General features: G+C 40.9%; 1 protein-coding gene across 9 annotated transcripts in view; it reads left to right on the forward strand.

The window, feature by feature from the left end:
• Positions 1-25,632, forward strand: part of TANC2 (tetratricopeptide repeat, ankyrin repeat and coiled-coil containing 2) — a 364,118-nt gene that overhangs the window by 329,932 nt on the left and 8,554 nt on the right. For 7 of the 9 annotated variants that reach the window (XM_075562035.1, XM_075562037.1, XM_075562040.1 and 4 more), the window contains 9 exons: positions 210-303; positions 7,149-7,282; positions 9,255-9,378; positions 19,121-19,296; positions 19,600-19,732; positions 20,280-20,309; positions 21,153-21,244; positions 23,196-23,342; positions 25,372-25,472. In XM_075562035.1, coding sequence (XP_075418150.1) covers positions 210-303; positions 7,149-7,282; positions 9,255-9,378; positions 19,121-19,296; positions 19,600-19,732; positions 20,280-20,309; positions 21,153-21,244; positions 23,196-23,342; positions 25,372-25,472 — 1,031 coding nt within the window. The remainder of the gene's footprint in view (positions 1-209; positions 304-7,148; positions 7,283-9,254; positions 9,379-19,120; positions 19,297-19,599; positions 19,733-20,279; positions 20,310-21,152; positions 21,245-23,195; positions 23,343-25,371; positions 25,473-25,632) is intronic. The other 2 variants (XM_075562036.1, XM_075562043.1) reach the window with 1 other exon arrangement.

The following is a 25,632-nucleotide window of genomic DNA, read 5'->3' on the forward strand; positions in this document are numbered from 1 at the left end:
TCAAGAGAAACGTGTAAACAAATTCTCCCTGATATGACAGGTACCAAGTGTGTCAGCTTTGGGTGTCTTGACCAGTATAGTCATTTATGCTGCCTTTTGTGTGCAAGAGATTTAGTGACACTTGGACCACTCAAGTATCTTTCAAGTCTCACAAACTAGTGTCACAACATAGATTCCTGCCTGAAGTTTGACACAACTTCTTGTTTCAGATTGTCTCCTACCTACTTGATCTTCCAGAAAAAGATGAAGAGGAAGTGGAGCGAGCACAGATCAACAGTTTTGACAGCCTCTGGGGAGAAACAGGTACTTCACATGGACACATGGATGTAGTTGCTCTTTGTTCTCATGAGCGCGTTGTGTTGGTATGGACTTCATGTATCTTACACCTTCTTTTTACTCTGTCATACCTGTGACAACCAACACAGCCAAAGTGAAAACTCAGTCAGTTGCCCATGTTTAATTTTCTTCTCCATGGATTTTCCATACCATTAGCAGGCAAATTTCTTGCAAACAAAATTATTCCTAACTGCAGTTTTGACACATCTGTAGTGCCAGGTATGTGTCATATATGTGACCAATTAAAGTGAAGCCCATGACCAACTAAAATTATGACTCAAATATGACACATAACTTCAAGTAGGAATAAGTACTTCCCTTGAAACGAACTCTCTCCATGTGCAGCTGTGAACTTGGAGGTTACATTTTTATGTTAGCATATGACAGTGGCCCCTGACACTTAAATTATGAGTAAGGCTGCTTTCTAGAAACAAAAGGTGGTACCACTCTAGACTACCCACCTCCAAACAATTCCTCTTGGTCTATAGAAAAGCAATTTCTGTATCATTTGGTACTTCCTGCGCAAACCAAAGCCTCTTCCTTCTGGCCTTTGAAAGAAATGATCGTTGTCTTATCGTCGTCTTTCCTCTAAGCCTAAACTAGTGTATCTGAAGAAACATCACCAACCTTTGATGTGTCTTTATGAAACCAGAGGAATGGAAATTATAGGTCACCAGATATGTGTCCTCTTTGCTTGGAGGAGCAGACCAGTATTGAGATGGCCAATTTAGAGGAAATGTTTTATTCAACATAAAGAGTATGTGCTTTGGTTAAGATACTGAAATAAAGACACTTAAGCACATTTAAAATTCATAATGACCTACTGTATTGTGCTATGTTGCCCCATAATTTCATGGCTTCTTCAGCATCATACAAAATGGTCTGAAGCTTACAAATTTGCTTCTCAAACAATGTCTCCCTCTGTTGGGGCCAAACTGAGCAGATGCCAGACAGCTGCAGCTTAAAAGCCCATGACAAATGAAAGGAAAATGCAGCTGGAAGCAGCTGCAGTCTGACTCCACCCTGAGGGAAGCCAGAGGGCAGGCAAAGGGCTGGGCAGGACACCATCAGTTCTAGATCTGCTGCTGCAGAAGAGAAACCTTGGTTTTACCTCTCCTCTCAGGGCAGCACTTTCCAACACATTGTTGCCATACCTTCCAACAGACCCCCTGTGGCAAAGGCTGTGAACTCACAACTAATGAAGAGGGCAAAAAAATAGTGGCCTAATGGAGAAAATAAATAGAAATTACAAGAGGAACAGTCATAGTGATGAAGATAAAACACATTATAGCACCTTATATTGGGCATAATTCAATGACATTCATGTACATAATGTCTATTTATACCACAGTTCTTAGTCCTATGTGACATATACCTAGGAGTAAGACTTCTAGCTCATATAGTATTTCTGTTTCTAACTTTTTGAGAATGTCATATTGTTTTCCATAATGGTTATACCAGTTTACATTGCTGTCTACAGTGTCTGAGAATTCCATGCTCCCCACAGCCTTGCCAGAATTTTTTGTTTTCGGATCATGCCATTATTGCCAGTGTGAAATAGTGGTATATTATAGTTTTGATTTGTGTCTCTCTCCAAAGGTGATAAATGGCTGGAAACATCTCTTCATGTTAATCTCCTGAATGCCTTCTCTGGTAAAGTGACTGTTAAGTCCTTTGCCCATTTTTAAAATTAGATTGATTGTCTTTTTGTTGTCACAGTGTTAACGTGTTTTATAAATTTTAATGATTCAGCTCTTGTCAGACTCATTGTTGGCAATTTCCCCCCACCCACCTCCCAGCCAGGGGTTTTCTTTTTACTATTCCGGAGGAATCTTTTGATAACAATAAGTATTTGATTTTTAGGACATCCCAATCATATAGTTTATCTCCCACTATTTGTACATTTTTAATGTTTGATAATCTCTGTATGGTATTTTTTGCTTCCCTTTCTTGCCTTATTGCTACTGCTAGTGTTTCCAGTACAGTATTGAATTAAAAGGGTATAAATGACATCTTTGTCTGGTTTCTGCCTCAAAGGGAATAATGTTGGCTGTTGGTTGTGTACTTAGCCCTTTAATTATGTTTAGGAATTTCCTTTCCATTCCTGTTTTGTGGATAGTTTTTATCAGGAGTGGATGTTGGGTTTTATCGAATTACTTTCTACATCAGTTGAGATGATGATGCGAATCATTTCCTTTATTTATGTAGCGTATTATATTGATTAAGGAGCCCTGGCAGCATAGCGGGCTACACATTGAGCTGCTGGCCTCAAGATCAGCAATTCAAACCCACCGGTTGCTCCACGAGAGCTATCCATACAAACAACAGAATTGTATCTGAATGGATATATTTGATGGTGTGAGATATGGCATAAAATAAAATAAAACAAGGGTTTCTGGAGGAGAGGGGAAGGAAGAGAGGGCATAGAGGGGATCTGATATCAAGGAGTTCAAGAAGAAGGAAAATGTTTTCAAACTGATTGTGGTAGCAATTGTACGACAGTGCTTGATGTGATTGAACTACGGGATGCTATGATGTCTGTAAGAGCTCCAAATAAAATGATTGAAAAGAAGAAGAGCTATCCAGTGGGCTCTCTGCTCCCATAACGAGTGAAAGTCTCAGGAACCCAAAGGGGCAGTTCTACTCTGTCTTATAGGGTCATTATGAGTCTATTTCAACTCAGTGGCAGTAGGTTTGGATTGAGTTTGAGTAGGATTTATGAATGTGTGGTAGAGTTCTCCAGTGAAGCTATCTGGGTTGGGGGGGGGGGGGACTTTATGTTGTTATTGCTGGGAGGTGTTTCATGACTTCTTCAATTATTTTCTTCTGTCATGAGTCTGTACCAATTTTCTACCTCAGTTTGCGTTAGTTTAGTTAAGTAGTGTGTTTCTAGAAATTTGTCCATTTCTTGTAGGTTTTTTAATTTGTTGAAAGACAGTTTTTCATAATCTATTAATGTGATAGTTTTTATTTTACTTGGTTCTACTATGTCACCCATCTCATTTTTATTTTGTTTTGTTGAGTTCTGTCTTCTCATTCTTTTCCTTTGTTTGGCTAGTGGTTTCTCTATTTTATTAAACCCCTCAGTTGTGCTCTCCAGACTCATCTATTTGCATGTCTTCTTTAATAACTACCTCTTCTGTTTCCCACCTTGGGTACTGTTCACCATGCTCTCCCTTTGCCTAGCCTGCCCGCCTTCTCATCCTTAGAAACCCACTACCGTCAAACCAATTTCAACTCACAGCAACCTTATAGAAGGTTTTCAAGGCTGTAAATCTTTATGGAAGTAGGCAGTCTTATCTCTCCCATAGAGTGGATTTGAACCACCAGCCTTGAGATTAGCAATCCAATTCTTACCCAGCGGCACCACCAAGACTCTTTCCGTATCCTCATGTACACATAAATACCTTTTTTAACCTTTCAAAATCTAGCTGAGCCTGCTATCTCTTCCTGGAGATACCTCTTCCTTTGTGCTGCCTCCATGCCATGGACATAGCTCTGTTGTGCTTTTCACACTGTACAATAATATATTTGCTTGTATTATTTCCCTTACTTAATCATGCATTCCTGGACAACAGGTCTCTGTTTTCCTAACCTGTCTCACATCTTATCCTTAGCAACTAGCACACCATACTTGACAAACAGAACAATCGATGTTTAACTCATGTTATTTTGGATATCAGTGATCCATGTATGCCTTCTCAATTCTCTCCTTCCACTTGTCTCATGTGAGCAGTCTGTGCCATATCGTTCAAGGTTGAAAATAGATCAATAAAAGAGTCATTTACTTCACTGCATTCTATTTAGCATGAGCGTCCTATCCAAGCAGACTTTGGCTATTTCCCAGCTCTGAGCTGCATTCTGTCTGCCTCTTCAAACTCTGTAGATGTTTCCCTTTGAGAAAAGGCTATTTGTGTCCAATAACCTCATCAGATGCTGACAACCTAGGAAACAAATTCTGTTACTGGTGTCTTGGGAAGATATTTGACTCCTGCTATGTTTACTCTAATCATCAGTTTCTTGTTTTACAGACTGGCTTTAACTTAATCTCCTGTCTTTCAAAAGTTTTAACAGTTCCTGATTAGACTTGTGTAAACCCAGCCAAAGCAACCCCTTGCTGTTGGGTTTTGAAAAGACCTAATTCCGTCTTACAGAACAGTGCTGTTGGTTGCTGAGACGAAATTGGCCAGCTGTGTTAATGACCATGTCCAACTATCAGCTGAAGATTGTTGCCAAATTACATCATAGCCTAAGCCACGGTGATAGTACAACAAAGGAAAAGCCAAATGGAGCATTCCCCCTCATATAGATGTGTTATCTGATGGGGAGAAATGAGCCAACCAGAGCAAAATAATCTCCAGTTAAAGTGGACAGTGTAACTTTCCAGATGGGCAGTGATTGTGATTTTTTTTAAATCATTTTATTTGGGATTGTGAATTTTTAACTGTGTTCTTTGAACTAGCACTGTTTGTGAAGGCCTTGACCCTAAAATGCTACATGTTCTCCATCATGCCTGTTAGCACGCTCAGCTGTTCCAAAGAAAAGGTTGGAGATTCGACTCCACCCAGAGGCAACTAACAAGAAAGCCTTGGTGATGTACTTCCAAAAACCTCAGCCATTGAAAACTCAATGGAGCACAGTTCTTTTCTGATATACATGAGTTGGAATCAGCTCAATAGTAACTGGCTTATGTTTTCTTCAGAAACTTTAAAGTCTTTTGTGAAAATAAGGTATTTGACTTCTCTCCCCTCTCCCCAAGAAGTTAAAAGGGAGATTTACTAGAGCTTTACCACCTGTTACCAAACCAGACCCGCTGCCATCAATCAGTTCCATCTGATAGCGATACTGTAGGACAAGTGGACACTGTATTTATACACATAGAAGTTGTTGGAGAATGTTTTGTTGTGTGTATTGTTGTCCAAATTGGGGAAAAAATTACATGAACAACGATGACTACGAGGAAATTGGTAATGGTAAAGATGGTACAACTCTTCCTGATATGGTTGAACTATTGAATTGTATGATATGTGGATGAAGTATCAATAAAACTGTTTTTTAAAAAAATACTGTAGGACAGAATAGAACTGCTGCTTAGGGTTTCCAGGGCTGTAAATCTGCAGAAGCAGACAGCCTCATCTTGCTCCTACGAACAGCTGGTAGGTTTGAACTGCTGACTTTGCAGTTACTAGACCAATACTAGATCCGCTTTGCTGCCAGGGCTTCTTTATAATTCATGATGAGTTTCTAACCCAATCAGATTCTGAAGCTACTCTTGTTCTCTGACCCATACACAGAACTAAAGTGTTTGGGTTTTGTTGTTGTTGTTGTTCCTGAAATGTCAGAAATGTGAACTTGGCAAACAGGGAAGATCACTTGGACTTAAGGGAAAAGAGACAAAATGTCTTTATTAAGTAAACAGCTATACCCATTAATACCTCTATTCCTCTATCCAGGACTTGGAAAGAACTCTTCACCTCAGATAGAACCAAGCTTCATCACTCCTGTAAGGAACTGGACATAAATAAAAAGTTGATGTTAAAAGTTCCAAAATAAAACCAAAAAGACTTAGAAGACAGCCATAGGTAGATCTATTTTAAGAGCGAGTGTATCTTCTAAAATGGTTCTGTTTTATGTCCTGAGCCCTTTTTATCCTTGAGGAGAGAAAAGTTTATTAAAAGGCTCATCTGAATGGAAATTACAGGTAGTTTGAGTTTTGCTTATGAGTCAGTTGTGGTTAAATCTGATCAACTCAAAGGCCAAAATTTACACTTAAATGGAAAAAATTACAAGTGATCATTAGGTCTGAATTTCAGTGCTTTCCTGGTTAGATTACAGCATTTTCACCTGTCAACTATCACCATTTTCTGATTTGTCACTGGAGAAGATAACTGCAATAGTCTGCCACATCTGTTATCCACGTCAGTTTGGAAAAAGAAATTCTCTATCCTTTTTCTTTTAAATAAAGCATAATTTCTGCCATCTTAAAACAATGCTTTCCATTCTTCTTACCCCATCCATTCTTTTAAAAAAAAGCATCCTATGTATTTGAAGTCCCCTAGTCAAATAAAACCAATGCATTTGTTCAAATATATGAACTCATTATAATGTATATTCCTCTTTCTACTGTTGAAATGGTACTCAGAGGATAATTAGGCCTCATAGAATCTCTACTGCATCAGAGATCATAAACAATTACACAAAAAGAAGAATGTGCCATCCTACTGTGTCCCTTATGCGTATAATAGCTATTTTATATCTCTGATTTCATTATTGTATATTAAGAAGAAAAGTGCCTGTCACATTTACTAGAAACCTCTCTCTGAAGTAATGCAGAAGCAAAGAATGAAAACTGGCACAAGAACCTTAGGACTGAAATTCTTGACTCTGGTTCTCTTAGTTTTAAGCCCCAGAGGATAGAAAATGGCCATAGAAGACCATATTTCTACAAAGGCCCATCTCTTCAGATCCCACCCATGCATCAATTAGTAGAGGGTTTAAAGCTAGGAAAAGAGGCATGTCAAAAGCAGAGAAGACAGTGTGAATAGGAAAAATAAAAACAAGTGAGTTTGGCCAAGGGTTGATAATTCAGTAAATGTATTATTATAATATCATAATCTATTGTGAGTCCACTTAAATATTTTTCTTAATTTTTTTCTTTTAAAATGTCCTTTATGGAGAAAATTGCTAAAATCATTATTCTTGTAGATGGAGTAAAAGTAACATTGATCAAACACAGATGTACTGTCATTTATAACATTAAGACTGGTGAGGCCAAGAATCACCTATCCTTAATCCGTATTCTTTCTCCGTAGCCCTGACAGCCGCAGCGGGAAGGGGCAAACTGGAGGTGTGCCGCCTACTCTTGGAACAAGGAGCAGCAGTCGCCCAGCCAAATCGCCGAGGAGCTGTGCCCCTCTTCAGCACTGTTCGCCAGGGCCACTGGCAGGTAAGCCGGACAACTACTACAATCCCTAAGCAGGAATGAGTTCTAGGTAGAACTGCTAATGCAGGGGCAGAATCCAAAGTTGAGGTTAATTGCATAGACGTGTATACTAGTCCTGTAGAGAGCCCTGTTTTTCTCCCAAGGAGCCCTGGTGATTTTGAGCTGCCAACCTTGCAAACCGCAGCCCCCAATACATGACCTGTAGGCTGCCAGGGTTCCTTTCAGTCAGTCTGCAAGTCTTAAAGGGCAGCATGTGCCCAAGGACAGAGTTCAGACGGGGAGGAAAAGGGGAAGAATGGGAACAGAAAACACAAGGAAAGTGAAATGAGTGATTTTGTATTATGGAAATTGCAATCAGTGAGAGAGAACAAAATGTGTGTAAATTGTTGAATGGAAAACTGATTTGCTCTGTAAATGTCCAGTTAACATTAAAAAGTTAAGGAACCGCCAAAAAAGGAAATCCAACATTGGAACCTTGGCTTTGAACCGTGGTCCCTTTCCACCACAACTGTCAGGAGACCTAATGAATCCATACTTCTTCCATGTCCAGATCCTTGATGAGTTTAGAGGTAAAATTGAAACCAAGCCCAGATGTCATTTTTTTATGACACAACATAGCACATTAGGTGGCCAACCTCCTATGGGTTTGTAATTGTCAGATTTCCTACTAAACAAGGTTAGCATTGACCTGTGCTTATTTACTAATCTGTAGTGAACAATTTCACATTTTTTGCTACATCAAAGGGAAACTAAAGTTGTAGTTAATTGTAAATGTTTGGTATCATTATAAGCTTGAAGGTAGGGCTCTTCTGTTAAGCTAATTGATTGAAAATAATAGGAAAAAGTTAACATTTAAAATCATTATATGTGGAATTAGAGAATGTTTTGTTGTATATATTTTTGCCATAGTTTAAAAAATATAATTACAAAAAATATGATTACATGAATAACAGTGAGTACCAGGAAAAAGAAAATGTTCTAGAACTGACTGGTGATAATTGTACAACTCTTCTTTATATGATTGAACTATTGAATTTATGCCATGTGGATGAAATGTTAATAAACTTTTTAAAATCATTATTATTGTTGATGTTATAGAAAAGGACTAACTACTTTGTCCTATCATACAGTGACCTCCTTATGTTTCACAGGATCCATAGCTTGACTCCCTGGAAGTTTCATTTTTCTTTTTTTTTTGTTTCATTTTTCAACAAATCCCTGCTAACCAATTGCTTACAGGTGCTTCATGCTTGCTGAGGGAAAGTGCAATGCCTGCAAATTCTAGTGATATGATCTTTCCACATATTTGGATTTAAATAAATATTAACGTATATACTTAGGCTGGAAAACAAAGCATATTCTTTAGAAGTATTTGAGTAGAAAAAGGCTCTAACCAGTGCTAGAGTTATTAGTGAGACTTGTTTTCCTCCGATAGCTTAGTTATAATCAAGTTATAATCACTACAGGCAGATGTACAACTCCTAGAGCTCAGTAAAATGGTGTGCCATGTTGTATTGGAGCTCCCATTCAGGTATTGTTTCAGCTACTTCTTGGTATTTGTTGTCTTAGCTTGTCTTTCACTTTGAATTCTTCTCGTTTGACTGTATTTGAGAGGATCGGGAGTTAACTTGAGGCACCGTGCTTGTGCACTTGGCTGCTAACCCAAAGGTCTGCAGTCTAGACCCACCAGCCCCTGTGGGGGAGAAAGATGTGGTAGTCTGCTTCTGTCCTACTCTGTACTAGAGAGTCGCTCTGAATCAGAATCAATGCTGTGGCAACGAGTTAAGAAAAAGAGTTAAAATCACATGTTACTGGTCCTATGTAGGTACTCGTTGTGGGTTCTTGCAATAGGAAGTTACACGTAAGGAGAACTTATCTGCACAGCAGCAGGTGTTCACACCATATGAGAAATAGCATGCATATGTTTCTCAGTAGCCTTTCTTAGACTTATTAGTCTCTTTCCCTTTACTTGCAGATTGTCGATCTTTTACTTACCCATGGAGCTGATGTCAACATGGCAGACAAACAGGGCCGTACGCCTTTAATGATGGCTGCTTCTGAAGGCCACCTAGGAACTGTGGACTTTCTACTTGCACAAGGTCAGTCCTGAGATGCCAAAACTGGGTTGTCAGAGTCCAACAATAGATAGCCTCATGATTTACAGTGATGGATTCCAGGAGATGTTAAAAACACCTATTATGGATTCAGTGATTAGGAGATGAAAGCTCTCACTCATCCTCTTCCAATCAGGCTAACTCTTCTCACTCTGACATTCTATATATTCTATGGCTTGAAGAAGTGTACTGCACTCTCATCAAATTCACATAGTTCAAATTCTTTCATTTAGTCTTCATTTCAATAAATATTCATCTTCCAGGAATTGTATTGGAGCCTTGTTTTTGTTTTATATCCTAACACCAAAATATTTATCAAAAAAAAACATTTTTTAAAACTAACATCTATCTTGTATTCAAAGAAGACAAATGGAAGATAAGTCAATTGTTGCCAGTGGAACCCTATTTGAGGAATCAGAATATAATTTTTTAATTGTTTCATTAGGGGCTCATACAACTCTTATCACAATCTATACATACATCAATTGTGTAAAGCACATTTGTGCATTCATTGCCCTCATCATTCTCAAGACACCTGCTCTCCACTTATGCCCCTGGTATCAGGTCCTCATTATTTCCCCTCCCTCCCTGCTCCCCCAGGATATAATTATTATAAAGGTTTTTTTATATTTTCCAACATCTAAAAATATTTTTAGTCAATAGGAAATCTTAAAGTAGTTTGTAATTACACTAATATAATGAAGCATTTTAGGCTCTTAATGGTTTCTATGACCTCAATAGCTTTTGAAAAACAGTGGTGTGTGATGGTGTCATACAGTATAACAATTATACATGTACCTAAGAGCAGACTCTCAAAATATATGGCATACAAACACTGGCAGAACTGAATGTAGAAATATAGACAATTCTGTAATACAGACTTCAATATCCCACTTTCAACATCTGGAGAAAAAAGAACAATAAGGGGATAGAGAATTTGCACAACACTATAAACCAACTAGACCCAGTAGACATATTTTGAACACTACCCAATAATGGCACAGTACATGTGCACATGAATTGACTGACATGTGAGGTCATAAACAAGCTTCAGTAAATATTTTTTTAAAAAAACAGCAGTGTAAAAAAATGTCTTCTTTGACCACAATAGAATGAAAGTAGAATAAAAGAAGGAACTGGGAAATACATTAGAATGTGGAAATTAAACAATACTCTAGGGGGCTCCAGGGAAAAAAACACTATTTTAAACAATCGTTGGTCAAGAGGGAAATCAGAAAATGCTAAGAATAACAATGAAAGTATGACCTACCAGAATGTATGGAATGAGGCAAAAGCAATGCCTTATAGGGAAACTTACCTTGGTGAATAGCTCCCATTTGAAAACAAGAAAAGACTTCCAATAAGATAAGCTGGCAGACTAGACGGATACTATCAGATCCTTTACAACTAAGATACACACAAAAAAGTAAAACAGATACAGCTGATAATTCTGGAACCCTGAGCTTCAGAGGAAGAATAGAGAAGCGATTGAATACCTGGATACCAGCTAGTTGAAGATGCTGAGCAAAAGCAGTGAGTGAGTTGAATTCTCAGCTAGCCTAACACTGTAGCCATTTGGAACTTTTACAAGCAGCATTCAACTGGGCCAGTGACCTCATCAACAACTCTGCTTGCCCAGGGTCACACAAGTGCCCACACCAGTTGCTGGTGACCAGAAAGGTGTAATTCCTCTGACGTTCTATATTCTATGGCTTGAAGTTTTTTGCACTCTCATCAAATTCACATAGTTCAAAGTCTTTAATTCAAATCAGTAATCTCAAACGTGGGGTTGCTTTAGTGTTCATTTCAATAAATACTCATCTTCTAGGTCCTGGTGACCAGAAGCTGGCCAGCCCCCACTCTAACCACCTGGCAACTGTTGACTCCGCTACCACCCCCTTGTGCAGCCCCTGCTCTTCGTGAGGCCAGGGTACACCCTCGTAGATCAAGCACCAAGTGCACTCTACCCCTGCATCTGGAGGTGTGTACTTTCCACACCTCAGATCTCAGCAGGAATGCAGTGTGTTCCAAGGCACCCCTAGGCGGACAGGTACTCCTTCTGAACTAGATACTCTGTCCCCAACTAGCTTCTGGACCTACAAGAATTCCTCCCAGAAACAGACAATGTTTACAAGCCACCCGCTGAACCAATATGAATTCCTTCTTGGATCAGTTGCCCTGAACCTCCTTGATCTAGAAGACAGGCTATGACACTAGAGAACTGATGGAGAAGAGTCAGCAGCATCAATAGTATGAGATAGGCGGTAGGCTTCCCAGCCTATGGAGTAAGAAAACAGAGTGCCTTCAGGCAAGAGGCCTACTTACAGAGTAGGGTGACTCTGAGCACTAATTGGAAGAGCTAGACTTGCTGACCCACAATGCTAGAGCCAAGCACCTTCAAGCTAATGCCACTGGCAAAATGGGGTACCCTTTAGCCACTTATTAGCAGCACTAAAGGAGCTGTGTCTGGGTAGACTAGAGAAACAAATTCATAGACACTCATATATAGACATATGAGAGAACTTTATATCAAGGAGTAATTGTACATTAAAAATACATCCCGGAGGGAGTGGGAAAAACAAGAGGACCTGATGCAAAGGGCTTAAGTGGAGAGCAAATGCTTTGAGAATGATTGGGGCAGGGAATGTATGGATGGGCTTTATACAATTGATGTATGTATATGTATGGATTGTGATAAGAGTTGTATGAGTCCCTAATAAAATGTAAAAAAAGAAAAGAGGAGAAAAAAAAAGAAAATGATTAGGCCAAAGAATGTACAGATGTGCTTTATACAATTGATGTATGTATATGTATGGACTGTGATAAGAGTTGTATGAGCCCCTAATAAAATGTTTAAAAAAAATACATCCCTTTGGGCTCAAGTAGAAAGAAAATGTTTTGACGATGATGGAAACATGTGTACAAATGTGCTTGACACAATGGAAGTATGGATTGTGATGAGAGCTGTACGAGCTCCCAATAAAATTATTTTTTTAATAAAAAGAATACAGCCCAGTTCAGGTCAAGCCCATAAGTCTGATATTAGCCCATATGTCCGATACCAATCTATAAATTCCTCTTCAGATTCGCGCAATACATACATTGCCTCTGAGTGCAGGAAAATCACAGGTTAGTGGCTAGAGAGTCTTGTGGCTCCAGTGGCGGTAGAAGCATCTCAGTTCTGGGTTGGGTTTCTATGTGGCTCCTCCAGCCCTGGGCTGCATCAGTATAGCTCCATCAGGCTCATTGTTAGTAATGTCTTGCAGGGAGTGAGTGTGCATCCCACCTTCAGCAAGCTATTTATCTCCTTAGCCCCTCCAAATGAAGTTTTCAAGCTGAGACCTGATTGACACTAAACTCCATCCCTTCACTCTTAAGTCTCAGATTGACCAAAGATTATGTAACTAACAAAGACCACCCCTTGTCAGTTTGACACTCACAAAACTCTTTAGTCATATTTAATTTTCAAGCAAACAATAAAATCATATCTTTACCTAATAGGATAAAACTAAAATGTATATAATTCAAAAACCTGCCATGCTCGTTTGAATATAGCATTCTATAAGTGAACAAAATTAAAATATCGTTATGTGCACACCTATACCTTAATCCTATAATTCTATTAATATATTCCCCCACCTATGAAAGTTTGTAAGCCAGCCACTTCATGCCTTTATCCCCCAAATTTTGGGTATCCGATTTCTATTCTGCCCACTTACATCAACCCAGTGCTCTGAAAAGACAATTATATTCTTTGACATGAAGAATCGTCATTCCAGTTACAACCTTGTGAAGTCTGCATCCATAAGCAAAGTCAAATCAGGACAGGCCATCCATAAATTTAGCAGCAATATGCACCAGTTCACAGTCTCAGAAACCTCCTCTTCATCTGGTCGGTTTCTGGTCAACTCAATGGGCCTCACCAGGGTGCCCATCAGTCACCTTGCCTTTAGTCCATGAACTCACAAATTCTCAACAAGCCTAGCCCTCTTGTGCTAGGTCATGAACTTCAGACCAGTCAACCCCCTCTCATCTTCTCCTCTAGTCCCTGTAAACCAGGTCCACCGGTATCAGTGGCCAGACTCAACCCATCTCTTTATTGCTGTATTTCTCCCACCTCCACTCAACAGGTGGATCCAGGTGGTCACCTAGCAAGCATGTCAGCCTGCCCACAAGCTCCCTTTAATGTTCAGTCCTAGAAAGGAGTTTTTTTCATGGTTCCAGATTTTTTTCCAGCTTCTGACAAAACCACAAGATTCAAAAAGCCATTGTTCCCTTTTCTTCAATCTGTCAATAGTCCCCTAGTCAAGTCTCTTGGAATGCAAATGTCCTGAGTACTCCCAGAGCACTGGGTGGGGCTTATCTTCTCAGAGCCTTCTTTGCAGACATGCCCTGACCCATTTAAAGATTCAAATATTAATGGCTGAAGACAAGTCTTACAAAATCTCTATTTTCATACTTCCCAATCATTATATTAATAACAATAAGCAGAAATCAGTGTAAACAAAGTAGAATCAGATCCTAAACTCAATTCTTAAAACAGTCAAGTTTATTCCTTATCTATCTTTTTCCCCTTATCTATCTTATCTAAACTATTTATACAAAATATGGGAGCAGGTCTCTGACTGCATTGCTTCAAGCTCGGGCCAGGCCTATGGTCAGCTATTTTGACCTCAGTCAGCCATGTTCTCTAAGCAGCATGGTCTCTGAGAAATTCAAGGAGTAATTTCTACTCCTGAGCTCAAAAGACACATTAACAACATTCATTGTTGCCATTTCATACAGGAATAACAAAAGACCACACCAATGAAAAGAATCCAAACCCCAGCCCAGTCTGATATTAGCACATATGTCCGATGCCAATCTATAAATTCCTCTTCAGACTCATACAACACATGCAGTGCCTCCAAATGCAAGACCGCAGGCCAGTGGGTGGAAAGTCTTATGGATCCAGTGGTGATAGAACCACCTCAGCGTTTGGGTGGGTCTCCATGTGACTCTTCCAGCTCTGGGCTCTGGCTGCATCAGGAGCTTTATAATATTGCCCAAGCAAGGCAGAGCCTAGTGGACCACATGATTAAGAGACCAAAGGCCAGAGAGAAGTGTGCTTGTGGGCATGGCTAAGAAAAGGCCCTCCTGATGGGGGAAAAAGCAATAGTCTGAGCGTTTTGGATCTTAAATGGTAACCTGTTAACTTCCCTAGTGTACTCCATAATTGTATGTGCTGGGAGTTGGATGACTACTTCAGTACATTATAGAGCCCAGCAGAGAAGTAGAGAGGACTACGGGAAGGCCAGTTTATGCCACACTTGATCAGAAAGTTTGAAGAATAGAGGCGTATTTGACCTCTGCCTTGAGTGGATGTTGAGTTTGACTCTCCTTCCCCTACAACGTCAGAGGAAACCAGACATGGTCACCACACCATTTTTCTAATTCTTAGTAGAGAAGAACTGAGCGTTTTTCCCTTAAAATCATTGGTAAGATAAGGGTGCCCACTGTCACTACTGCTATTCAACATTGTACTGGGAAATTCCTAGCCTGAGAAATTAGATAAGGAAAATATTCATATCAGGAAGGAAAAAGTAAATTATCCCTTTCTGTAGGTGAGATACTATAGGGCCTTAAATATGTTTATGGAAAATAGGTTTGAAATACAACTTTTCATGAACTTTTGAAGCCCCCTCATAGATAGAAAATCCCAAATAATTCACATAAAAACTTACTAAATCTACATTAATTCAGCAGTAACATGTAAAACTCACTTGGATTTTTACACATCTACAATGAGCGATCTGAAAAGGAAATTAAGAAAACAAATTCCATTTACAATACCATTTAAGTAGATAAAATAGGAACTTATGCACTGAAAATTGTAAAATATTGCTGAAGACCTAAATAAAAGGAAAGACAGTCCATGCTCGTGGATTGGAAGACCTAATATTGTTAACATGTTAAAACTACCCAAGTAGAGTCCATGCAAATTTTATCAGTCATTGTAAATATTTTTAAAAGCCAATTTTAAGATTAATACAAAATTATGAGAGATGACAAATAACCAAAGCAGTCTCAAAAAGAAGAATAAAATAAGAAGATTCACACTTCCCAATTCCAAAGGAATAGGAAGCCATTGTAGCAGCAAACAGTCCAATGCTGGTATAAAGAGAGAGCAGTAAAATAGAATAAATGGCCATTCATTTTGGTAAGGGATTCCTAGCCATTCCAAGAGGAAGGTCCTTGGTGCTAGGTGCCATTGAGTTGGTTCACAGGGGACCCTGTGCACAACAGAGCAAAACACCACCTGGTCCTGCAGCAGCTGCACAATTGTTCCTACGTTTGAGCAATTGGTCCAGTGCCTTCCTCTTTTACACTGCCCCTTGGCTTTACCTCGCATAGTATCTTTTTCCAGGGACTGATCTCTCCTGACAGCATGTCCCAAGTGTGTGAGACGAAGTCTCTTCATTCTTGACTCTAAGGAACGTTCTGGCTGTTCTTCTTCCAGGACAGATGTGTTTGTTCTTTTGCCTGTCCATGACAGTTTCAGTGTTCTTTTGGGATATTAGTCTCTTTGGGAAAGTTTACTCTCTTGAATAAAATGGTGTTGAGACAACTAGATCTCCACATGCAAAAGAAAATTAACTCAAAATTGATCAACAATCTAAATGTGTCAACTAACATATATCAAACTCTTAGAACGAAATATAGGATAAGCATTCGGTACCTAATTTTCAACAGTGTATTTTTATATATTTATAACACCAAAAGTACAAGCAAAAAAAGATGAAATAAATTAGATTTTATCAAAATTTTTGTGGGTGTACATTAAAAGATCTTAATCCAAAAAATAAAGACAACCTACAGAATTGGGGAAGCTATTTGGGAACTGTATATCTGATAAGGACTTGGTATTTACAATAAATAACTCCTACATCTCAACAGCAGAAAGAAAAGCAACCCAATGGAAATGAGCAAAGGAATTCAATAGACATTTCAACAAAGAGTCTGAAAACATACTTAATGTCATTAGTCACAGGGGGACTACAAAAGAAAATGGCAGTGAACTCCCACCCCTCCTGAATGACTGTTGTCCCAAAGATGGAGAACAGCAGTGTTGGCAATGGTGTGGAGAAACTGGAATCCTCACCCACTGCTCGTGGGATTGTTAATGGTGCAGTGTCTGTGAAAACCAGTACAATGGTGCCGCAAAAGGTTTAGCCAGCAAAGATGTTTACCCAGCAATTCTACGTAGAGTGTTGGCCTGAAAGACAGAAAGCAGGGATTTCGGCAGATGGCTATATAACAGTGTTCACTGGGACATTGTTCACAATAGACAAACGGTAGAACAACCCAAGGGCCCATCCGCAGCAGATGAGTGGACATACAGAATGCAATGGAATATCATCCATCCATAAAATGGAATGAAATTTTGGTAAATACCATGGCATGAATAAACTTGGGAAACCTTATACTGAAATAAATCAGATCTTAAAGACAAAATATCCTGTGGTCCCATGTATATGAGATATATAGAATAGACAAATACATGGATACCAAGTTTATTAGTGGTTACTGGAGACAGATGAACGGGAAAAAGTTAAATTCTTGCTTAAGGGGTATGGAATCTGTTAAGAAAGATGAAAAAATTTGGAAAATGATAATGGTAAGGGTTGTACGACATGATGAATTGTACACATAAAATGGTTAAAATAGCAAATGTTTTATATATATTTTATCACAGTAAAGAAATTTCAAAAGTAAAGTATTAAAATAAATATATACTTGTTAGCTATTATTGGGGGGAAAATTTTAATTACCCTGGCATAGTGTAAACAGTAGAGTTGAGGAAGGAATTAGAAGGGCAGGAGGTCAATGAGGAAGCCATTGTAGTGGAGGGTCTGACGCAAGGGCAGCAGTTGTCAAAATAGCACAAAAAGGTTATGTTAAAGAAATACTTTTTAATATTAGACTTATTAAGTAAAGGAAATAAGAAGGAATTGAACATAACTGCAAAATTTTAAGATGGCTGTTTGTGAGAACAGCGTAGCATTCCTATTAACTGCGTGGAGAAGAAGACTTTTTAAAGTGTTAACCATTCTGTGGGTTTATTTCATGCACATCTGTTTTTAATTTCTTAATTTCCAATTTTCCTTATGTTTGGAAAATCATTTAATCTCTGATATGCATCTGAAACCTTATCCTTTTTCTTATCCAGGATATTTATAGGTGTGGGTCTGAAAGACCTTGGATTCTGACCCATATTCACATTCATTCCATCTCTGATTCAATGTTTTGGTTGCAAACAAGACCATTATGAAGAGATAGCCTAATCCATAAGTTACTTCATCAGCATTGAGTTATGGTATCTCCTTGCCCTTTATCATGCTAAGGAAAGTCAGACTACTGAGCTGACCTCTAGGGATACAGGAGTCATACAGTTAGGCCAGATAACTGCTAAGTTAAACCTAAATGTGGTTGTGACAGATCCTAAGCTTGAAGTAACTTCTGAATCCTCTTCAACTGAGGAGGATTCGGTACAAAACAAGTGATTGAGCCTTACAGAGGAAACTAGAAATGCTGAAGGGAAGCAAATGCAGACTCTTAAAAATGTTCAGAAATAACCAAAACTCACTGCCATTGATTCAGCTCTGCCTCATAGGGATCTTATAGGGCAGCTGCCCCAGTGAGTTTCTGAGACGAACTCTACAGAGATAGAAAGCTTTCTTTCTTCCTCAGAGAGACTGGGGGGTTCAAGCTGCTGACCTTTCAGTTAGCAGCCCAATGTGTAACAACTACTGTGCCATAAGGGCTCCTTCACCTTAAAGCGAAGATGGGGTTCTCAGAGACGGGTGCCTACCTTAAGTAAGCTCTGAACAGGAGTCCCTTTCCCTTTCTTTCTAAGGAGGAGTAAGCAGCCAAGTCATATCACCAATGGTAAACATGGACAGAGCTCTTACTGTCTGAGACGCTGTCAAGGAGTGTATGCTATAATAAACAAAAGACTTATCATCCGTTCAGAAAACATTTCATGTGAATTTATTACATGAAAGTATATAGTGTGTGTGTGTGTGTGTGTGTGTGTGTATCACTGCCATTGTGTCAACGCTGACTCACGGTGACCCTGTACAACAGGATAGAACTGCCTCTGTGGGTTTCTGAGACTATCTCTACAAAAGAAGAAAGCCTGATCTTTCTCCCTCAGAGCTGCCAGTGGTTTTGAACTGCTGACCTTGTAGTTCACAGCCCAACATGTAACCACTACCACTTCATCACCCAGGCACCTCTTGAAAGTGGGATACATTAAAGAGAGAGAGAGAGACGTAACAGAATAAAGAATGAAGAAGTCGTCCAGAAACACATGGGAGCAGTATGCTCAAAGTGAAGTTAGAGGAATGTTGCTTGTGGAGTCGAAGGCAGCGAGCACATCCCTCTGGAAGTGGTAGAAGACACGAGTGTAGGACAATAATCAAACTTAAGGGTAGAGAGGGAAATTGGGGCTAGGCTATGTGGAGAACCTTGAGCACCTAGTAAAGCATCTGTACGCTATTCTTTGACAGCTTGTAGGGTCAGTCTTGTTTGTTTGTTTTTTTCCTGAAGCTTTACTGAAGTTCGATTCACATTCCAGAATCGGTCTTAAAATGTTAGTGGTCCAGAATTTTAAAAGCATTCTTCAAAGTCACTAGCTTGCCCTCCTGCTGTGAGCATCCGTGTTTTTCCATCTTTGCTCTCCTAGGCGCCTCCATTGCTCTCATGGACAAGGAAGGACTTACAGCCCTCAGCTGGGCTTGTCTGAAGGGGCATCTCTCAGTTGTGCGCTCTCTAGTGGATAATGGAGCTGCCACAGACCATGCAGACAAAAATGGCCGCACCCCCCTGGATCTGGCAGCTTTCTATGGTGATGCAGAGGTGGTAAGTGCCTTTAAATAAACCTCAGGGTTGTTCAGGACTAGGGAAGGTTCCCTTTCCATAATATTATCAGGAGTTGAAGGTAGCATTATGGTGTGAAGAAGCCTGATAATACAGGTTACAAGTCTGTACTAGCTAGAAGACAGAGATATCCAAAACACCATTGAAGACCAAGAGTATAGCTGCAGCCTGGAATACCATGGCTCCACAACCTGCTTCAGACCAGCAGTTGAATAAAGAAAGGGCGGGCCGTCCCTGGAGCCCCAGGACAGCTGTGTTAACTGCTTTGCTTGGTCTCTGTCGTAGGTCCAGTTCCTGGTGGATCACGGGGCCATGATCGAGCATGTTGACTACAGCGGAATGCGCCCTCTGGATAGGGCAGTGGGGTGCCGGAACACTTCTGTTGTTGTCACCCTTCTGAAGAAAGGAGCCAAGATAGGTAGGAGAAAGGAAGAAGGTGCTGGCCATCTGCGCCCAGGGGCCAGACTGGTCCAAGGGGCTGGCTGCCCTGGGTGTTTGGTGTGAGTGGATATAGTTTCCCTCTGTCCTGGCCCAATTAGTGCCCAACGAACAGCACGGCTCTTGGCCCAGAGAAAGTACCATCTGAGCCATGGTTCGCAGTGCCGTGTCCAGAGTCACATGGCGAACTGCCATGCCCCCAGGTAGCCTTAGCAAGGAGGCTGCTCGGACCTTAGCACACCTTAGTGCCCAGGTCTCTCCCCCAGCCCTAGCCTGTAAGCATTCTGGATCCCTGCACTGCCTTAGCCTTTGCTTTCCCTTGCTCTGTATGTGCTTCAGACTCTGAAGTCCCTGCTACTGCTGTCCCAGCTGCTCCCAGTCCCACAGACCCGTAGACAAGGGTTGGCTGATATGCTGGCTTTTTTGCTGCCTGCCTCTCACTGCTGCTTTTTCCTTCTTTTTTTTTTCACCTTCATCCATTTTTTTTCCCCTTTCCTACAACTTTTTGTTTTCTCCTTTCTTTGAAGGTTGTCAGACGTTACCGAGTCGCCCACGAGGTATATTTCACTGCTGTCAGCCTCAGGCGTGGTCTGATGGCTTGGTCAGCTTTGCCTTCTCCTTTTGATTTAGCCTGCATGAGTTCCCCACACCTCTAACCTTTTAATTTACTTCACCTTAAAAGAAGACTTTTTAATGACTGTTGTAGAGAATAACTTGAACTTTTGATAACTAACCCTGAAAAAGCTTAGTTTGTAACTAATTCAGGTATCTATAAACTAATCAATATAGACCTTTTCTTTCCCTTTGTGGGTAAAGTAGCCCTCAGTAATGTTGACATGTTTCCCACTTACGTGACACTGCAACTGTGCTCCTGGTTCAACATGAATCCTGGAGAGTCGTGCTTGATACTTATAAGGGAACCTTTTAGTCTGTAACGGTTTCCCTTTTGCAAAGTACGTACTTCAAAACTAAGAAACAAAACAGCTGGGGGTAGGGTGGGTGAGGTTGAGTCCAAGATTCTAAAGTAAATTAATTTTTTGTATTTTCAGAATCTCTTGGTGACATTTCATATGAACCCTGTCCCTCAATTTTCTCAGTAAAAGAACTTCAAACTACACCTTGACAGCCCATATGCAACACACAGGCTTTGCTGCCCTCCTGTGGTGCAAGCTAGACAGTTCGATATTCTTATTTTAAGGTGAATGAATACAAACCGAATGCAGCTTCTTGGCAATGGGAGTCACTGAGATACTCCCAGACCTAAAAGATGAAGAAGAAATTATTGTGGAACAAGTTGTTCTCTCAGCAGAAATTCCCCCAGGATGTTTTTTTTCACCTAGCTTCCTATCACCCTTACATTGTATGAGTTTTTTACCCATCATGCATCCTGTACACTACAGGTCCAGCCACATGGGCGATGGCCACCTCCAAACCAGACATCATGATCATCCTGTTGAGCAAGCTGATGGAAGAGGGGGACATGTTCTATAAGGTGAGGGGTGGGAGGAACAAAGTTTCCTCACAACAGCCACCATCTACCAACATCGGGACAGTTTACGAAGGGAGGGCGCCATGCCTCAGCGTGTCATGGGCTGGCACGCCATAGAATGTAGTTTCACTTATTCACTGATGGGCAGTTTATGACGTCATTTTGTATGGGATATGGAACAATAGGACAAATAAAATTTTAAATCTCATAGTTATTTCTCATCTGTGGAAAAGAGGCATTGATTCTAGCTTTAGTATTAATATAGAGAGAGATTTTAAACCTTTAATAATAATAATAGTATATTAGCATCCGGTATAAGATAAGGAAATTGTGAAGCAAATAGAATTAAAAGATTTGCTTGAAGTCACTTACTGACAACAAAAAACAGATGGAATACTTTGGAATTCACAATTCAAACTGAGGGCTCTGTTTATGAATACAAACAAACTCCCATGACCTATAAGAAGTCCCTTAAGATTCATTGAATCTTCCAAAGGTGAATACACACGTAACCTAGCTTCTTGGCTATGGGCATCACTGAGACACCCCTAGGACTAAAAGATGAGGCAAGTGTGATTGAGTGCATTGTTCCCCCACTGGAGCAAGCGTGTACAAAGTTTCTGAGAGCAGGATTAGAAACTAGGACTCTTAGACTTTCAGGAAACCTGAGCCCTGACCCAGCCATGATTTCACATGACTTCTGTGAAGGAGCCTCGTCATTCGAATTATCAATGCTATTCTAGATTTCAGCGTGGCGTTGCTTCAAAGAATGAGCCGTAGTTACCAGCATAATTCTGGTACCTGATGTGGCAAATAGGTCTTCTCATGAGAGTAGTCAGAGATAATTCTGTACCCACCCAAGATTTCTCCCTTGGAAGACTCCACATCTCTCTAGTGGAAAAGTGCGGAGCCCTGTGGGATTGCAGCTAGACAGAAAGGAATAGAGTTGAGAAAGATGAGCTAAAGGGGTGGAGATGCTTCCTGCCTCTCTCTGGACTTGACTTACAAGTTTTCAGTTACAAAAAAAAAAGATTTCATAACCCTGTGGTTGGTCTCTAAGTTGGTCATAGATTTGCTGTCTTGGAAAATCCCTCCTACAAAATCAGATGGAATCAGAGTCCAAATTAGATTTTTCTCCATTACCTTCCAACCAAGTCTCATTATTTGAATTTTCAAAATGGGCAAAAGGAATTACTATTACTGTATCCCTTGAGATTAGGAAAGCAGCAGCTAGATTGTCCTGGATGCCCAGCGGGTAGGATCTTCCTTTTTCTGGAAAGGAATGGCCTCTTACAGAGGGCTGGCAAGGTAGAGCATCCAACAAGAGAGCTCTCTAGTCAAGGAAAAAATTAAGAGAGAATAGCTTTGAAGTGCTTGGAACTCAGAAATGCAATGTATCCCAGGGAGGTCCATTCAAAAATAGCTCCTTTGAAGTGAACAAGGCTGGTCCCTTTAGGGTCCATTTGGGAAGCTGAGCTCAAAGCCTCTCATTAACCACGGCTTTGTTGTTCGGGGTGGTATCCTGGGTCCCCCTTGGCATTGAGTTCCCTACAGAAAAGGCTGGGCCCTCCTCTGTCACCAGCAGGGCCAGAGCTGCTCCTAAGGCTGATGTTGGGAAGGGCTGACTGACCCCAGGAGAAGGAGCCCAGGTGGCACCGGAGATAAGAACACAGTTGCTAACCAGAGTGGCAGTGGTTCAAGCCCGCTGAACACTCCATGAGAGAGATATACAGTTTGCTTCCTTAGAGACGTGCTGCCTGGGGCCCAGTGGGACAGTTCTACTCTGTCCTTTGGGTTGCTCTGAGTTGAAATCAACTCAGCAGCAGTAGCTTTGGTTATTTGGTTATTTGAACCCTTCGTGATAACTGCTGAGAAGAGAAAGGGAGTAGGGACCAAACTTCCTCCACTGCTCAGCAGACCAATAATGTGCTTTGCCCTCTTGTGCCCTCATTAGAAAGGTAAAGTAAAGGAAGCTGCCCAGCGCTACCAGTACGCTCTGAAGAAGTTCCCTAGAGAAGGGTTTGGTGAGGACTTGAAAACCTTCCGGGAGCTAAAGGTGTCTCTCCTCCTCAACCTCTCTCGATGTCGCAGGAAAATGAACGTAAGTCCCTCTCGTCCCAACTCTTACCTGCAGCCATGGAAGTTGATGGTCCATGTCATTTACTAGCCGTGGCCAGACCCCTGCAATCCTTCTGTACCCCATTTGGAACTTGGTTGTCCTTCACAGAGCACTGACATTTGCAATTTGAAAGAAATTAAGTCTAAGTACAATTTTTTATCTCAAATATTTTTAGAAGTTAACACTGGAAATACTTTGTAGCTTTCTGAATTTTCATAATTCCCATTGAAAGTGATTGGAATGTCATCATCCCCTCAAGTCAGTTTTCTGGTCTTTTGGGAAATGTGAGAGCAGGGGTCATAAGGATTCCAGCTTCAGTTTGAGCTAAATCTTAACCATCCCCTTCATTGCTAGTGGAGCTGTGGCAGCAGTGTGGGATTCTCATTGGGCTGCCCACTGCAAGGTTGGCAGTTCAAGCCCACCAGCCACTCCTCAGGAGAAAAATGAGACTTTCTGCTCCCATAAAGATCGACGGTTTCTGAAGCCCTGTGTAGAGTCGAAATCAACTTGGTAGCACAGGGTTTTGCTTTGCGGGGGATTCCTTTCTAGCTGACTCCCGAGTCCTTTTAAGAAAAGAGGAATTTGGACCATGGACTTCAGAGTTTAATATGTAAGGCTAGTCATAAACTTTTCACATCTTTTCTTATCTATTTATCCCAGCATGCCATGTCCCTTCTTGTCCCGAGGGGAATCATAGAACTCTCTCTGGTCCTGTATTATGTCCCAAGTGGTTCTTGGTCCTTCTTGCCTGCCTTGTAGACACCAGTCTCTGATGCCCTCAGCCACCGCTTCCCTGACATGCAAACACAGTACTCATATAGGGGACTAGACAAGATCATGTCACAGATCTCGATGACATCCCCCAACCTGAGGTCTCACAGTTCCTCGGGAGATAGAAATTATCCAAGGCAAATAATGTTGGTCAATAAAGAATTCAGTGATACAGAGACAATATTTGAACCCCAGTGGCAGCAGATCTTGTTATCAGGTCCAGAAAGGGGCTGTTGTGTGTACTGACTGCCCGTCATCCTTCTAAAACCTGGCAGTGAAAGGGGTCTTTTAGAACCATGTTCCCCTCATCACGATTCCCAAGGATTCTCAGAGCAAGGACAGATAGCTGTATAGCCATGTTTTTCCAGGGAGCTTCCGTGATCAAGAGGCTGGGACAGCATGGACCCCAGTCACAGCCAGCGCCCCAACTGTGCCTCTCTGACTTTATCTTAAACATTTCCTAAGTAAGGAACTATTAAGAGGACAAAGAAAAACCTAGACAAACTTCTGTGAAATAGAAACTACCATTGACTGAGCATTTGCTGTGTACAAAAGACTACAATATTTTAAAGGCTTTGTCTCATGTACCAAAGCCTGTGAAGAGCAGGTATGAAGGACACAGTATCTCACACACTCTGAGGAGTTACAAAGCAGACCAATGATTTGAACCAAAGTGCCTGCCGTCCCTACTCCTCTAGTCTCCATGCTGGGTGAAGGTTTCCTTTACAGAGTCCCCACCCTCCGGAATTTCCTAGGATGTGCCCGCGGTTGACCCTTAGAAGGCCAGGTGTGAGTGAATGACTGACACAAGAAGGTGTGGAGGGTCGTAGGAGGCACCGATGTGTGTGTGTAGCTCATACATGCATGTGTAACGAGCTCCGGTTTCCAAATTCAGCAGCTTTACTGTTAAGGGTTGATATTTAGCTTCTGGGTTAAAAAGAACTTTGTTAGAAAGGCAGAAAGAAAGAAAAAAAAAGAAAGGCAGAAAGACATGAAAACGATTTTACTAGGTTTTGGACAGAGGCATCCCAGTGAGTGGCTGCAGGGCCACATAGGGCAAAGGCAGAAGGAACTTGCAGTCTGTGGGCCACGTGGCTAAAGCCATGTCAGGCATGTCAGAAACCACAAGGATTCCATCTGTAAATGTCAACAAAATGTACATATTATTTGTTTTATACCCAAGTTGTTTATTTCTTCATATCTCTTGAATGACTTATTTGCACACCTATTGTAATGACAGGATTTTGGAATGGCGGAGGAATTTGCTACTAAGGCCCTGGAGCTGAAACCGAAATCTTATGAAGCTTACTATGCAAGAGCAAGGGCCAAACGCAGCAGCAGGTGAGGAAAGAGAGAGAGGGTGAGAAGCAAGAGGTCTCTTTTCTAAAACTATGGCCAAGGCAACGTAGGCTGCCCTGGGGCGTATGTGCCCACATATCTCTGTCCCTGAGGACCCTTGGGGCCAAACTTTGGGGATGGCCCATAGAGCATAGCCTTCAGC

This window comes from Tenrec ecaudatus, chromosome 10 (genome assembly GCF_050624435.1).
Source record: "Tenrec ecaudatus isolate mTenEca1 chromosome 10, mTenEca1.hap1, whole genome shotgun sequence".
Lineage (NCBI taxonomy): Eukaryota > Metazoa > Chordata > Mammalia > Afrosoricida > Tenrecidae > Tenrec > Tenrec ecaudatus.